Source organism: Sturnira hondurensis, unplaced genomic scaffold (assembly GCF_014824575.4).
Source record: "Sturnira hondurensis isolate 20B ecotype Veracruz unplaced genomic scaffold, ASM1482457v3 Scaffold0021632, whole genome shotgun sequence".
NCBI lineage: Eukaryota > Metazoa > Chordata > Mammalia > Chiroptera > Phyllostomidae > Sturnira > Sturnira hondurensis.
In genome coordinates, this window is record NW_028094263.1 from 2,760,389 (window position 1) to 2,775,162 (window position 14,774).

Sequence of the window (14,774 nt, forward strand, 5' to 3'; positions counted from 1 at the left end):
CTTTGGCCTGCCCACGCGGCCTGGTCTCTGCTGGCCTTGGCCCTCTGCTCCTGGCCTGTGGCTCCGGAGACCAAACCAGGGTCGCAGGATATCTCTCCGCCCTCAGCTGAAAGCTCCAGGCACCTTTTCCTGCCTCAAGGAGGAGTTCAGCGACAAGTAGGGGAATGCGAAGCCATCAGCAGTCGCCGGCTGAAGGGCACGACTTTCTCCTCCTTGGAGACCTGAGGGCAGGAGGCCAGGTTATAGGAGTTTGGTCTCACACCTTCTACCAAAAAAACGATCCATTCTCTCCTACCCCCACCCTCACCCGGCCGACAAGTTGCACGCTGTTTTGCTTTCTTCCTCCTTCTCCCTCTCCCTTTTTTATTTTTAAAGAAAATAGCTGTTCAGCAGAAGGGGCCCAGCTGCTGCAGCCTCTGGCCGCCCAGCGCGCTCAGCGTGGCACCGCCGGTCCTCGGAACCCCTTCCCAGGGAAGGTGTGGGCCGCCGGGCACACTCAGAAACTACCCAGACGCCAGCGAGGGGTCTCGAGCGAGGCCTCCCGATGCAACAGCGGGCATCTGGCGAGGCGGGGAAAGACTCCCGCCTTGGTCCCGTCCTTTCGAAATCACGTTTTCACCCAGACCCCAGACGCGATGCGGTCGCCGCCACCGTTTTCCCTACAACTAGGCCGCTTAGCACCAGCCAAGCTCCGCCTCTGGGGTCCCTGTCCTTCTCCTGCTATTCACCAGGCCGGGCTAAGGCTAAGAAGGAGGTTGAGAAACAGATCCCAAACTTCTAAAAGGCACAGGAGAAGCGGAAGTTTTTCCTTGGAACCCTCAGGCCGGCCCTGTCTGCTGGGCCTGAGCGCCGTGGAAGGGCCACTGCAGACCCTTAGGAACCAGCAGAGGCCGAGGGGGTGGGGGGAGTGGTTGGAAACCTCCGTGTCAATCACTGTTTTTCACACGTATCTTCCAACCCTCTCCCGCATTTCCACCCCCAACTCGGATATTTGTAAAACACGATTAAGGGAAAAGCAACTCCCTGATCCTCTTATCTAGAGTAAAATGATAAGGACGGGGAGAAGAGCAACACAAATAGAGAGAAGTCACTACACTCCCTAGAAAGTGAGTAGAGGCTCACTTCGGGTCCCTCGCCCGAAGACTCAACCTCGCGGGGTGACCCCAGGCCAGGTTTCTTTCTCTCCCGGCGCTTGCGGGGAGCCGGCGGGGAGGCAGCCTCCGCCGCCATGGCGGTCTGCGGCCCGCGCTCCCGACAATTGCCGGGAGGTGGCGCGCTCTGCTCAGAGGCCGCCGCCAACCTTCTCCCCGTTTCTCCCCCTTCTTTTCCCCCCTCTCTCGGAGGCTCGCATTGAATCGGCCCTAACGATTCTCGGATCGTCATTATTTGTAACCATAGAGCATGAATTACCTCTTGAGGTCATCAGCGAGAATTTACGACTGGTCAACAAAAGCACGTGATTCCCTAACGCCCCCCCATCCCCCTTTCAACCCCCCCCCCATATTTGGCCGCATACATAGCAAAACGAAGTACAGTGCATCGCTATAATTCATTAATACATCATAAATCGTGAAGCACAGGGTTATAACGACCACGATCCACAAATCAAGCCCTCCAAAATCACCCAAATGAGCTCGTACTTTGTAAACTCCTTCTCGGGGCGTTATCCAAATGGCCCGGACTATCAGTTGCTAAATTATGGCGGTGGCAGCTCTCTGAGCGGCTCTTACAGGGATCCCGCTGCCATGCACACCGGCTCTTACGGCTACAATTACAATGGGATGGACCTCAGCGTCAACCGCTCCTCGGCCTCCTCCGGCCACTTTGGGGCGGTGGGCGAGAGCTCGCGCGCCTTCCCCGCGCCCGCCCCGGAGCCCCGCTTCAGGCCAGCGGCGTCGAGCTGCTCCCTGTCTTCGCCCGAGTCCCTGCCCTGCACCAACGGCGACAGCCACGGCGCCAAGCCCTCTGCCTCGTCCCCCTCCGACCAGGCGACCCCGGCCAGCTCCAGCGCCAATTTCACCGAAATAGACGAGGCCAGCGCGTCCTCGGAGCCCGAGGAAGCGGCGAGCCAGCTAAACAGCCCGAGCCTAGCTCGGGCGCAGCCAGAGCCCATGGCCACCTCCACCGCCGCGCCCGAGGGGCAGACTCCGCAGATATTCCCCTGGATGAGGAAGCTTCACATCAGCCATGGTAATTCTCGCTCTCTCCCTTTTTTGTCTTCTTCTCGGTGTTCCTTCTCTGCGTTGGGCGGGGGGGGGCGGCGAGGAGAGCTTGGCTTTTCCTCGAATATAGATTTTTTCTTTTCTAGAGGGACTCTAAGAGAGTCCTACAGCTCAGAGGACAGAGTCAAAGAAGGTCTTTAGCTGCGGGGGGGGGGGTGATGTTGGGGAGTAGTATTTTAAATAATTTGTTCCCAGACCCGGCTTAGGTTTTACTCGCCCAGCTGTACTGGCTTTGGGATGGAGGATAAGGTTTATGTAAGGTGGGGCAGGGTCTTGCTTACCCCCCAAATTTTGAGACCACCGCTAGCAAAGGAAGGGCGAGCAAAGGAAATTTCCAGGGCAAAAGTGCAGCCGCTCTCCTCCCTGCCGGGGGCCAGCGGCCGCCTGAGCCCAGCCAAGGGTGAGGCACAGGAGGGAGCCAGAGACAAAGCCGGGCGCTTCGCTGCCCGCAGAAGCGGGGGCTGCAGAAGAAGGGGGTGCAGAAAGGGAGCTTGGATGCGGGGCGTCTGGAGTGGGGAGGACTGGAGCTGCGACGAGCTGGGGGCCGGGGACGCCTGGGTCCCGCTCCACGCCCCCCTCCCACCCAGTGCCCCCTCCCTTAACCGGAATAACGTTGCCTCGCGGCTCTGCTCTGTCTGCTCCAGATATGACCGGGCCGGACGGGAAAAGGGCCCGGACCGCCTACACGCGCTACCAGACCCTGGAGCTGGAGAAGGAGTTTCACTTCAACCGCTACCTGACGCGGCGGCGGCGCATCGAGATCGCCCACGCGCTCTGCCTGTCCGAGCGCCAGATCAAGATCTGGTTCCAGAACCGCCGCATGAAGTGGAAGAAAGATAACAAACTGAAAAGTATGAGCCTGGCTACAGCCGGCAGCGCCTTCCAGCCCTGAGCCCTCCGGGAGGAGCCCTGGGCGGCCCAACTGCCCTCGCCGCCCCCAGCCCCAGCCCCTCAGAGCCTCCCCGTGCCGCCGCCGCCCGCTGGGGACTGGTTCCCGCGAGCCTGCCTCGCCCCGGCCTTGTGTTACGGTTTTTCGTTTGGTCTTAGATCTTCCTGTGGCACCCTCTCTCCTGGACTGGTTAATCTTGTTATTATTGTTAATAATAATGATAATTATTATGTTCCCTCCACGCTCCTTGCTCCCCTCCGCTCACCCCAAATCCACCAGTGTTTCTGAATGTTCGTGTCTGTGGTTGCAGTCCTTCCTCCAGGAAGAAAAAAGAAACTCGCATGTTTAATGTGAACTTTCCCTTCCCCATCTTGTTCTCCTAACTTATTTATAAAAGGGTGGTTGCTGTATTTTGAGTTTCAGCTCGAAACTTCTCTAAGGGGCAGCAGTTGAGGTGGGGCGGTGCCGCAGTGCCGGGGCCAGCTGAGCTGGCCTCGCCATGGAGTCCATGACTGTGTCTCTTTCCGCCCTCCTCCTCCTCCTCCCTCTCCACTCCCCAGGCCCAAGTCGCTTAGTGGCTTGGGCCTGGGGTGGGAAGGGGCCAGGGAGGACCAAGGGGGTGGCGTTGAGAAGAGGGAAGGTATATAGTAATATTTGAGTTCCTGCCGCCTAGGTAGGCCCCACAAGGCCTGATCTGGGAGTGTACGGAAACAAACATAATCTTCAGTGTAAAATGTTTTGTGTATTTCTCTGTGAATCCATGGGTCTGGTGTAGAGGGCCCAAAGCTTGTAAATATGGGGATAGTCTGGGTCAGACCCATCTCCTTCCCCCTACCCATTTCGCTTCCAAAACATTTGTAGTGAGCGAGTGGATACTGTGCTAAGTGTGAAATCTGTCTCCGCCAGACCTGTCTCAGTGATTCGCTTTTGATATTTGTTTGTAGCTTTCCTTGAAGTCAAATAAATGTTTCCCCTACTCCATTGCCCTTCCATTTGTCTTTTCTCTGGGGGGTGCCTGTCCCATCACTGGGCACACCCTAGACCATTCTTGGTAGATCTGGGGTGCAGGGAAGGGAAAACGGGATGCCCACCAGCAGCCCCTCTCAACCACCTAAGTCCCTGGCTTGGTCAGCGGGTGCTTGGGCCAGAGGACAGGCCTGCATGCCCTGGGGGGACTGAGAGGCCCAGAAACCTCAACGTGGAGCTGGGACAAGGAAAGGCCGAGCTGGACTTCACTCTGGCCTTCCACCAGCTGGTCAGCAAAGCCTCTGGAAAAAGGAAAGTAATTTGGGCCTAAGTCCTGAGCAGGAGGCTCCTGGCCAGCTGGGAGTGGTGCAGACCTACCAAGCCTCCCTGTCCCCTGCTCCAAATCCCAATTCAGCTCTGCCACCCACTAAGGCAAAAAAAGAGAAAGAAACAAAAAAAAAAAAAAAAAGGAAGGAAGGAAGAAAGGGAGGAAGGAAGGAAGGGAAATCAGCTGGATTTCAAAGGTTTCCTCTCATCCTTAGCCTGCTCTGCACTTATCAAGAGCTTTCTCTCTCACCAGAGGCCTAACTAACCTTCCTTCTTGATTAGGAATTGAGCTCCCCCCTGGAAGTCCCCTGGTTCCCCTCCAGTCAGAGTGGCCCAGGGCCAGGGCCCAGTCCTCCCCCATCGGAGTCAGCTTCCACCTTAAGCTCAAGAGTCAAGTCTGGACACTTACCCGTTCATCCCTTTCCAGCTCGGCCCAACTTCTCACAGGACTTGTGGGGGAGGGGAAGCTGGTGAGGAGGCAGCCCAGAATCTTGGAGGCTCTACTGGGCCCTCCTTCCCCCTCACCCCTTGACTTTGTCCCCCTTTGTCCATAGCAAACTATCCCAAAAGTCGCTATGACATTTAGATGTCAAATGGATAGGGGTTTTATCTCGAAGTTAGATCGTAAAAATCACCGAGAAGTCAGACAGATACCCCTCACTGGCTCGAGAAAGTCACGTGAGGTCCATAAAGTTAGTTTTATGGTTTTGGGGAGTTGACACCGCGCGGTATATTTCACATTCTCCAGAATGTTAAGTGACACTTTAACTGCTCGCTGTGGTGGGGAAGGGGGCAGAGGTAGGTGAGGGCTCTCCCAGCCCAGAAGGCGGTGGCAGCAGCGGAGGCCCAGCATCCCCACAGTAAGTGGCTTCCAGCTTTCGCTTTTCCCCCTTGCAATCCGGGGCTTGGAACTGGGGAAGGAAATCAGGCCTCCAGCAGGGCTGTAGGATTAGTGGGTGAAATTCGGTCTGCTTTTTGCGCCCAAATCTGACAAGCTGGGTATCTGCACTGGGGAGCGGCTACTCAGTCCGATAAGGCCTCGGCAGTTGGGGCGCCTGGTTTTTATTTGCAATAGGGTCTGACTCTTTGTGGAGAAAAAGGCTTGTGTGGAGGTTCCTTCAGTGCCCTTGGATATCATAGGGGCTAAGAAGGAGGGGTGTTGTACTGCTGAAAGAAGGCCCCCCCCTTATGGGGGCCACTTCACTGCTGGATATCTTCAGAAAGACATATCCCACCCCCAGGAAAGAAACTTTATGACGTTCATCTGTCAGGGGTGTGTGGGGGCGCGCCGCTGGGCACTTTTATCTGGGTGCATCTGAACTGGGCAAAAGCACGGGGAAGGGTAATGTAGTTGCTGTGGGCTGCTTCGCGCTGAAACACTCTCCGGCTTTGAGATCTTTGAACCCCATGAAAGGGGTACTTCTGAGTCCCCACAGCCGCATCAGGGTTGTCCTAGATAGGGAGCATAGCTCTTTTGCACCCCACTTCAGCCTGTTGGTCCCAAGCCAACCCTTCTGCTTGGTTCTAAGTAGGATACTGAGATCAGAGTGGGGAGTGAATGGGGGTAAGTCCCCTCAAACCCAAAACCTAACTCCCGGCCAGCAGTGGGCAGAAGAAGGGCACCTCTCCCCTTGCCTAGAGGAGTTCAATGCTTAAGTAGGTCCCTGGAAACCCTTCCATGGATAAAACTTGCTCAAGAAAATAGACCCCGACTGTTGGGAGGGAGAAAAGGGGGGGGGACTTGGGAGCTGGTAGAGAAAATTGGGAAGGTGCTTTCTTCCCTGTCCCCTGCCTTCCTCTCCTCCCCCAAGTAGACCCTTCAAAGCCCCTTTGTTTTGAGATGCCATGAATTGGAGGATTTCATTATTTGACCTTCAGGGGCTTGTTCTTTCCTTAAGGGTAAGTCACCCTTCCAAAAACCGGAGGCCTCTCCTCCACCAAATTGACCCCCAATTTTGAGACCTACGGGGTCAACCACCACCCTGTCACTCCCGCTTTTGACAGCCCCCCACCTCTTGCTTCAGCTTACTAACTCCTGTGGATAGTGCCTGAATTGGGCGTGTGACACCTTAAGGGGCTTCTGATCTTTGGGACAGGGAGAGGATCACACAGTTCCCGCCATTGCCCATCACCGGACATTCCCACTCTGTCCTTCTGTCCCCACTCTGTCCTTCTGTCCCCGCTCTTCTGCAGCTGCTCTCTGTTCCCCGAGCTCTTCGGTCCCTGCCCAGGCCTGACGTACAGGAGGCCATTCACAGGCTTGGAGTGCAGGAAGGACAGAGAGCTTGGCGTCCTCACCCTGATTTGAAGACACATCTCCTCAAGAACAGTGGGGGCATTTGAATACCTCGGGAAGGATGCTCTTCTCCCAAAAGATTCACAGCACGACCTAAAATACTGATAAATATGGCAGTCGTAGCTCCCACAGGCTTCCACGCTGGAGAAGCCAAATGAGTTGAGGGAGGTGCAGAGGAAGCTGGTGCAGGGGCAGAATCCGATCGGGGCCTCCTGGGAAGCCCCATCCTGTCGTGTCCCTGGCTTCCCTCTCTCAGGAACCCCAGACCATCATGTGCATCCCTGAAGGTTTTCCCTTCCTCCCGTGTCAGTTTTGCTAATTTTAACACAGAGTGTGTGGGGCAGGCAGCCCAGGGCTATCTGTTAGGCATATCTAGACAGACCTTCCGGAATGGCAAGGAGCAGCCCCGGACTGGCAAGCGCAGTGTCCATTTCTGCTGCGGAGGCCCAAACCCTTGGAGGGTCTCCTGTTTTTAAGTGGGTCCTGGAGAAGGCACCCTACCTGGGATTTCCTCTTCCCCACTTCAGGCTCTCTGGCCAACCGTCTCCCTGGAACCCCAACAAGGACCTGCTGGGAGAGGGGGTGAGAGGTGAGAAGGGGTTTCTGGCTGGAAGGAACTCTCTCCTGCCCCAGACCCACGCGATTTTCTCCCGCCTTCTTCAAGACACTCTCAGGGAAAGGGGAAGCTGCTTCTCTCTCTCTCCCCCACCTTCCTCTCCTTCCTCTCCCACCCGCTTCCCCCTGGCTCAGGCCTCCACCTTCTGAACGTCGGCCGGCACCCTCGGTTCAGATCCGGGCCCCCAGCCTCCTCACCGAGGCACACCCTCAACCTGGGACGGGGCTGGGGCGGCAGCCGCCGGGACCTTAAGCCTGCAGTTTCCCTTTCCCCTCAGAAGCCAGCCTGAGGACCACTCAGTAGACAGTCTGATTGTTTTGTTATATTTTGGTTATTTTGTTTTGTGTTGTGTTGTTCCTTCATGGCCACAGGGTGGGAGGAAGTATAAAGAAGTGTAAACAGGAAAGCCAGCGGGGCCTGGAGTTCTGAGGGCCCATATTTCATGGCTTCCTCTCCATCGGGGCAGCAGGGACACTTAACCCTTCCCTGTCTGTGAGAATGTGTTCACCGGAGACTGGCGGCGGGGGCAGGGTGTGTGGGCAAGACCCAAGATGGAAGCTCCTTTCTCGGCCTGCTTCCTTTCATCTCTGAGGTCCGGATGCTGGCGTGAAGGCCCAGGATTCTGAGCAAGGGAGAAGAATGGCCCGCTCCGCACAGTCCCCCAAGCTCAGTCCCTTCAGGGACGGAGAGGAGAAGGCTCAAGCCATGTGCGTCCCTGCCTGGGGACCACCCAGGACCAACCAGGGAGGACAGAGCTGGCGAGAACCACTCCCTTCTGTGACGGGAGAGCCCACTGGTCAATCTCTCCATTTTGGGAGCGTCTAGGAGTAATCAGATTTCAGGCTGGGATCTGCCTACAGCCGGGATTTATCGATTGCTGCGGAGCTGTTACGCATCCGTATTAATTAACCCAGACACCGCCAGGAAACCGAGGAGGGGGAGGGGAGAAATAGGGGCCCCTTAAGGAGTGGGGACAAACCTCTCTAAGCGTCCCTGGGTCCCAGATTGGAGAGTCATTCGCTACAGGGGTCATCAGCCTTCCCCAAGCTCAGTCCCTGCCCTTCCCAGCAGGGGTGAGACTGACTCTACACGGAGAACCCACAGCAAGTCTCTCGGGGGAGGGCACGGGCTTAAACACCCCTGAGGCCTGACCGACTTTTCCTAGTTAGAGCTAGGATGCCCCCCGTCCTCAGTGGATGGATGTCCTGGGAGATGTTCCCAGCTCAACCTTTTCAGAGTTGAGCCCCTCCGCCACCTTCCTCTGAACTTCTCCAAGGTAGAAGCCTTTTCTAGTTTGGGAGATTGTTTTGTTTAGTGTTTGGTAGTGGTGGTAGTGATGGCCTACCCCTTCCCCCTACTCCTCCCTCCAAAAAGTGATTAAAATCTGTTAAAGGATTTAATTAAGAGAGTTAAATGAAAAGGAAGGAGGCGCAAATGAGTTGGGGGAAAAAAACCCACACCAAAGCTATTCTCAACGATTAAATCGCCATTTTAACAATATAATGGAGTTTGCATCCTGAAAGGGGAAATCAACGCTCATATCTCATCAATAATTCATAGAGTCCGGGATCACGCAGAGGTCAGCAGACTGGGCCGGAGCGCCGGCCTACTCCGGGCTGCCAGCCGCTGCCGCATACATTACTCGCCACGGGTCGCACCTCCGCCGCCACCTCCGCCGCTCTGCTGGGGCAGCGGCATGCAGACAGGTTTAAGCGGATTTTGCGTTCTTTCATTTGGGCGAATTTATTGAGTCCCAGATTTCGGGCTGCAAGAGGAAACGCGGGGGGGGGGAGGTTCGGGAGACTGGAGAGGATTGGACTTCAGGCAATTCAGGCCTGGCCGACCTCGAATATCACTACCTACCCAAGTTTTCATCTCTCTTACTCTTATTTCTCCTCCTTCTTCTCTGTTTTAGGTGTCCTCTGTCCTGTCTCTTGTCTCCCTAACTTTGCTCTAGGAGAGGAAAACGCACTTTCTGCAGCGTCCTGTAGCTTCTCCGCCTTGGAACCGCTCCCAGGCCGCCCAGCTGTGCTGTGGGCGGCTGGGCTTTGGCCTTGCTCTCCGCGCGGATTCGGGCTGAGCTCCCAAGGCTGTGGCTCTGACTGCCGCTTCAAGGCGTCAAGCACGGGCCCCCTCAGTTTTGGTGGCAGGATCTCTGAATCTGGGAGTCCTGTGGGCTGGCGATGAATGCATCTAGGGAAGGGAAGGTGCCGGGTCCAGTGTGGCTTGCCTAGCCAAGAGGTGACTCAGGTCAAGTGGAAAGGAGGGGATTCAGCCTGGAGAGCAGCTTTTAGGGGAGAAGCGGAGGGAGAGTCCCAGCAAGTGGGAACATCTCATCCCCGGGACTCGGAGTCAGGAGGAAGGATAATCTGTATCTCCCGGAGTTTCTGCAGGCTCATTCCGTTTTTCTCTTTCTCTCTGGGTGTGTCTCTCGAACTCGCTCTTTCTTTTCTGTTTTCTGACTCCCGAGGGCCCCTAGGGAAAGAGGAACGAAACTCTCCCTTGTGAGAGGTGGGAAGCCTGGAATGCGGTATTTGGGCTCAAGGGAGACCCAAAAAGCTCAGGTTATCCGCGCTGCCGTTGCGCTGGCCGAGAGGCAGAAGCTGTAACGTCCCGGAGCTGCCAGTAGAGTCCGCCTTAGACCAAGTTCACAGCCAGGCTGGGGCCTCCGAGGCGCCAGCGAGCGGCCAAGCAAGGTGGCCTGGAGCCCACTGGGCCTCGCACGGCCTGGATACTGAGCTCTCTCTCTAGGCCTGTGGGCACTGTCGCCCCCTCCGCTCCCAGGGAACCCTTGCTCCAAGCTTCCCCCACTCTTCACCTTAGAAATCCTCTCCTCCAGGGCAGACCGTTCTACCGCTCCCTATACATCTTGCCAGCATCTGGGCCCTTTCTGGGGGGCAGGAATGGAGAGAAGTGGGCCATCAATAGCTCTTCTGGGCATGCTAACAGAAGAGACCCGTGGAAAAGCGGGAAGTGGGGTCAATACGGGAAGTGGAATTGGAACCTTGTCCCAAAGAGTTTTTAATGAACAAAAGACTCCTCTTCCCCAGGCCTAAGGCCCCTGGTGTGTGTGAATGGGGGTGGGGGACCGGGACGGCGTCTTGCGCTGGGGTTTCTGCAGCCGGTGCAGCAGAATGATATCCTGGGCGGTGAGGCCAGTGTTATTGCCAGAGGGGTCGCGAAGTTGGAGGGTCAAAAGTTTACCGCGTGCGTGAGCGGGCGGCGGCGGCGTCTAGTGGCGAGGGCGGGGTGGGAGAGGGGAGGAGGCTGTGTGTGAAGAGAGAAGAGACCAAGCGAGGGATGCTGGAGGTAAGGAAGGCTTGCGGGCTGGGGGGTGGGGGGCGTGGAGGAGCGGAGCTGGGCAGGGAGGCGAGGCAAAGGTCCGGAAAAAGGAGAAACTGAGAAGGGAAGAAACACTTCTCCCCAAAACACACTAGTGGAGTGGGGAGCTGTGCGAAAGGGAGTTGCTGAGGATATGGCGAATTCTCTGCGCAATTTTCTCTCCCAAAGATAACCTTTGAGTCATGGTATAAAATTTAATTAAAACCTACCCAGAAGCACACATTTTAAAAATCCAATTACCCAGATGTCCTTGCAGGAGGTTCGGGGGGGGGGGGCAAGGAAGGCTTCCAAGGTGAAGGCCCGAGTCCCAGCAAAACCAACCCACCCTGCTTAACCTAAAGGGGCCAGACAGCTGGCACCCCAAACCCGCTCTCTCTCCAGGCCTGTTTTCTGGGCAGGGTTTGACCTCCAGGTGGGGTCCAGGCAGCCGGAATCCATGACCATGGGCTAAGACTGAAAGATTTCTAAACTTCCATCCCACTTTTCAAGTTGCTTGGGCTTAAGAACTTGGAAACTGAAAGAAGTTTAGCTTATTAATTCTCTCGCTCTCCCAAACCTCCACTTGTGCGTTTATGCAGGATCCCTCTCTTCCTATTGGGAGGAGGGAGGGGAAATGAGAAGGAAAAATACTGAATGGTCTCACAGAGAGCTTTTTAACTGCAGTCGAAACAGGCGACCTGAAATGAACCTTGAATCCATGCATTAAGCTTAGCGCAAAAGTAAAATGCTTAGAGACTTTGTAATTATAACACCAGGGCACATGCCTATTTTGGGTCTTCAAATGGCTGTTTGTTGCTTTATGAGATGTCATCATATTCTCTTCTAAACATTTAATACAGGAGGTACACTGCGGGGGTTTGCTCTGCAAGCATAGAGATAACCTGAGAGTTTTCATGAAGACACCTTTTGAAATATGGTCAGACGAGACAATGGCTTAATGCCAAATTTCAAATCGATTTGACCCCAGTGTTTGGACTAACCCAACTGGATGTGGGTCCCTATCTCTACTCAGCTTGCAGGCAAGTTTCTCCGGCGAGTCAGGTCAGGAAGGGGTTCCTGGAGCTCAGATGAAGTGGAGACAAAAGCCCGAACTAGAAAATTGGTGTCCTTCTGTCCATCCCAGGACATGATGTTAGCAAATTTATGGTCCTGTGGGGTAGACTGGAGCAGCTCAAGATCCTGGGCTGGAGGAACCTCAGGGCAGGGAAGGAAAGTCCTCTGTCACCCCAGGCCAAGCTGGGGGCCTTGGGACTCTCTCCCCTAACCTCCTTGTACCAGGGGGTACCACACTGCAGACACTTCCTCTGAACTTGAGCTGGATGGAAGGGGAGTCACCTGACTTGCCTCTGTGGGTCCCTTGGAGGCTGATGAAAGGGGAAGTGTGTTGTTGGCAGTCAACGGGAGGGATTCTAATCCTGGAGGGACAAACAAACAAACAAAAAAATCTCTGAATATTTTTGATGCCTGTTTAATTCACCCCTGAACCTCCTTGGTGGTGGTGAATGGACAAGGGATGGACAAGGGAATCACTATATAGATGAGAAGTGATTTTAAACAAAATCTGCGGGTGGGCACTTCTTTTTGTTTTGTTTTTAAGGGAGAATTAGAGCATCTGAAAGCCCAGCCCCTGGCTTGGACCAGTGCATTTCTCTCTGTTTTTCCCAAACTTACTGGTCTAGGAACCAAATCTCACGTGCCCACCAGCCAGGTGGAGGGGCCATTCCTGGGGCTCTGGAGTCTCCAAAGTTTGGGCAGAAATGGGGGCTATTTCTGACACTGGAGGGTAGAATAAAGCAGATGGAGTGTGCAGTGGGCTTGGGTTACGGGCCCTGCAGAATGCAGCCACTTATAGGGGAGGCAGGAGGGAAGTGGGCTGTGTCTCCCACCGCGGAATCCTACTCTCTTCCTGTTTGCCAGAGTTGAGGAACCAGAGCTGACAAAAATATAGAATGACAGACTATCAAAGCAAAGGACCACCCTCCCCCCGCCCCCGCAGGCTGAGTCCTATCCGAACGGAACTTTTTTGAGGGTGGGGGTTGGGTTGAAGGGAATGAAGGTTCGCTGGGGAGGAGAAGCTGAACCCAAGTCTTGCTCTGCCATTTTTCGCCCGAGTAGTGACCTGCGCGAAACTCCTTATGACCCGGCGCACTGCGCGACCGTATTATAGTAACTGCCTGCTCGTGGGGAGGCCTGGAGAGGGGTGAACCTCAGGTCACGGCGTCTAAAAATTATTAAAATGTTTGAGAGTCTTGTGACACGCCAAGTTGTTTAACAAAGACTGCCAAAGTATGAGATTAATACGAAAACTTGTGCTTCAAAAACAAAAACACAGCAGAAAAAAAAAAAAGTCTTGTTCCGGCCTCCGAAGGGGCCCAGGGCTCCTCTGCCCGGTAGCCGCGGTTCGGTTTTCTGGACACACAATAGTGGACAAGCGCGAGCTCAGCTGTTTGCGAGCGGATCCCCGGCCGGGGGGCGGCCGAGAGGAGCGGGGAGTCGCTCTGGGAGCACCCTGCGGTCTTCCGCTCCGGCCTTCAACCCTCCCGCGCGGCTGCGGGTGCGGTGCGCGGGCCGGCGGGGCGCTCGCCTCCGTGGCCCTTCCGTTTCCCTCTCCCTCGATGTCTCTTCTACCCTGCCAACAAAAGGTAGATGATTGCGCGCTGGCTGGGCGGTTGCGGGGCGCTGAGAGGCGAGAGGTCACTCTAGCAACCTGTGGCTGCCCAGAGAAGGCGACCCGCAAGGCAGCGAGCCACCGGGGAGCGCAGGGGAGGTGGCTCGACCGCGCGCGGAGCGCTGGCTCTGTCTTATTTTTATTATTATGCATATTGATTCTGGGCATGGAGGAGAGAGGCAGCCTCCTGCTCTGGTGAAACCCAGTTTGGGGATCCCTGATAAACCCTGTCCTCCAGCCAACGCGGCTGGACTTGGCTGGGGTGGGAGGTGCGGGCGCTTCGGTAGAATGGGTGGCAAGGGCAGGTGGCGGCTTCCAGCGCGCAGAGGAGAAAATCTCCACGCTCTGTCCCTAAGATCAGCCATGCCCAGCCCCTCAGTAGCTCTTCTGGGTGTTCTGGGTGCTTGGGCCACATCCCTGGTGAAGTGTAGATCAGCAGAGAGGCTGGGTGGTCAGCTCAGCGGCCCTCCCAAAATTTCGAAAAACCTACTTAGGAACTGGATGGGTTTCAGAAAGCCAGAGAGTTGAGGAGGTATGGGGTGGGGGAGGGGCCTGAACAGTTGGAGCGGGTCGTGCAGCTCCTAAGTGGCCTTTGACAAGACTTAGAAAGGTCCTTGCTTGGCGTTGAGGGGGGTCCAACTTAAGCATTTTGTCAGTGAGCTCTAGGCCAGACCTCAGTCTCCCTGAGTGCCCAGATAGGGGTCTGAGATTACGGTAACTACAGTATAATTTTGTGTGTGTGGTATGTGTGGGTTTTCAAATATATGGGAGTCCAGCCTGGCTGGAAAAGTATTGGTGTTAGAAAGCAGGCCTGGAGGCCAACATTGGCCGTCTAGATTTGGGATGGAAAAGAGGGCCTCTGGACCCAGTTGCTGGCAGGTGAGAGCTCTCTTCCTACCCACCTACAAAGGTCCAGGACTGAGGACGAGCAGATACCTACCTCTAGAGTGTGGTGGTTAAAAGGTGTGGTTTTTTTTTTTTTTTTGTTATTGCCCTATTTGTTAATGAAGTCAACATTTCTCTGACTCGTTCACTAGGGATACAAGTATTTTTCAGACCTGGGGAGCTGGGTGGAGAGTGTGAGTGGAGAAGAGGTTGCTTCTATTACATATTCCCTTACCCTGAGAAGGCCATCAGCTTTCACAGTCTGGGACCCAGTTCCCTCCACCTCACCCCCACTCTCCCAGTTTAGTAAATTTAGTGGTTACCTGAAGCCTCGGGAAATTCGCTTGGAAACCCCAGATCCCCCAGGTGTCCCAGATCCCCATTTGGGTCCCACTGCCAGCAACCCTAGCAGGTGGCCCAATAAGCAAGTTGGGAGAGAAATAGGGAGAGAGAGAGAGAGAGCGAGCCTGCCTGGGGCTAGGGAGGTGGGGAGCTGGGGTCCCTCCTCACACTTCAGGGATTAACCTCCGTTTCTGGCCCCAGGAGGTTTGGGAGGTTGGGAG

At 55.5% G+C, this 14,774-nt stretch overlaps 2 protein-coding genes across 5 annotated transcripts in view; both read left to right on the plus strand.

Moving 5' to 3' along the window:
* Window positions 1–14,774, plus strand: part of HOXB3 (homeobox B3) — a 54,197-nt gene that overhangs the window by 8,985 nt on the left and 30,438 nt on the right. For 2 of the 4 annotated variants that reach the window (XM_037033118.1, XM_037033121.1), the window contains exon 1: window positions 13,059–13,300. The exons of the other annotated variants lie outside the window; for them this stretch is intronic. The gene's annotated coding sequence lies outside the window, so the exon portion shown is untranslated. Of the gene's footprint in view, window positions 1–13,058; window positions 13,301–14,774 lie in introns of those variants that run through there. 4 annotated transcript variants of the gene reach the window in all.
* Window positions 129–4,092, plus strand: HOXB5 (homeobox B5). Its single transcript, XM_037033127.1, has 2 exons — window positions 129–2,190; window positions 2,867–4,092. The coding sequence occupies exons 1-2, from the start codon at window positions 1,629–1,631 to the stop codon at window positions 3,112–3,114; spliced, it is 810 nt and encodes a 269-aa protein (XP_036889022.1). The 5' UTR covers window positions 129–1,628; the 3' UTR covers window positions 3,115–4,092.

Bases quoted from the DNA above. Each gene is read 5' to 3' on its own strand.
- HOXB5 (XM_037033127.1), top strand. From the start codon at position 1,629: ATGAGCTCGTACTTTGTAAACTCCTTCTCGGGGCGTTATCCAAATGGC. The intron at 2,191-2,866 runs GTAATTCTCGCT...TGTCTGCTCCAG, and splicing joins GAAGCTTCACATCAGCCATG to ATATGACCGGGCCGGACGGG.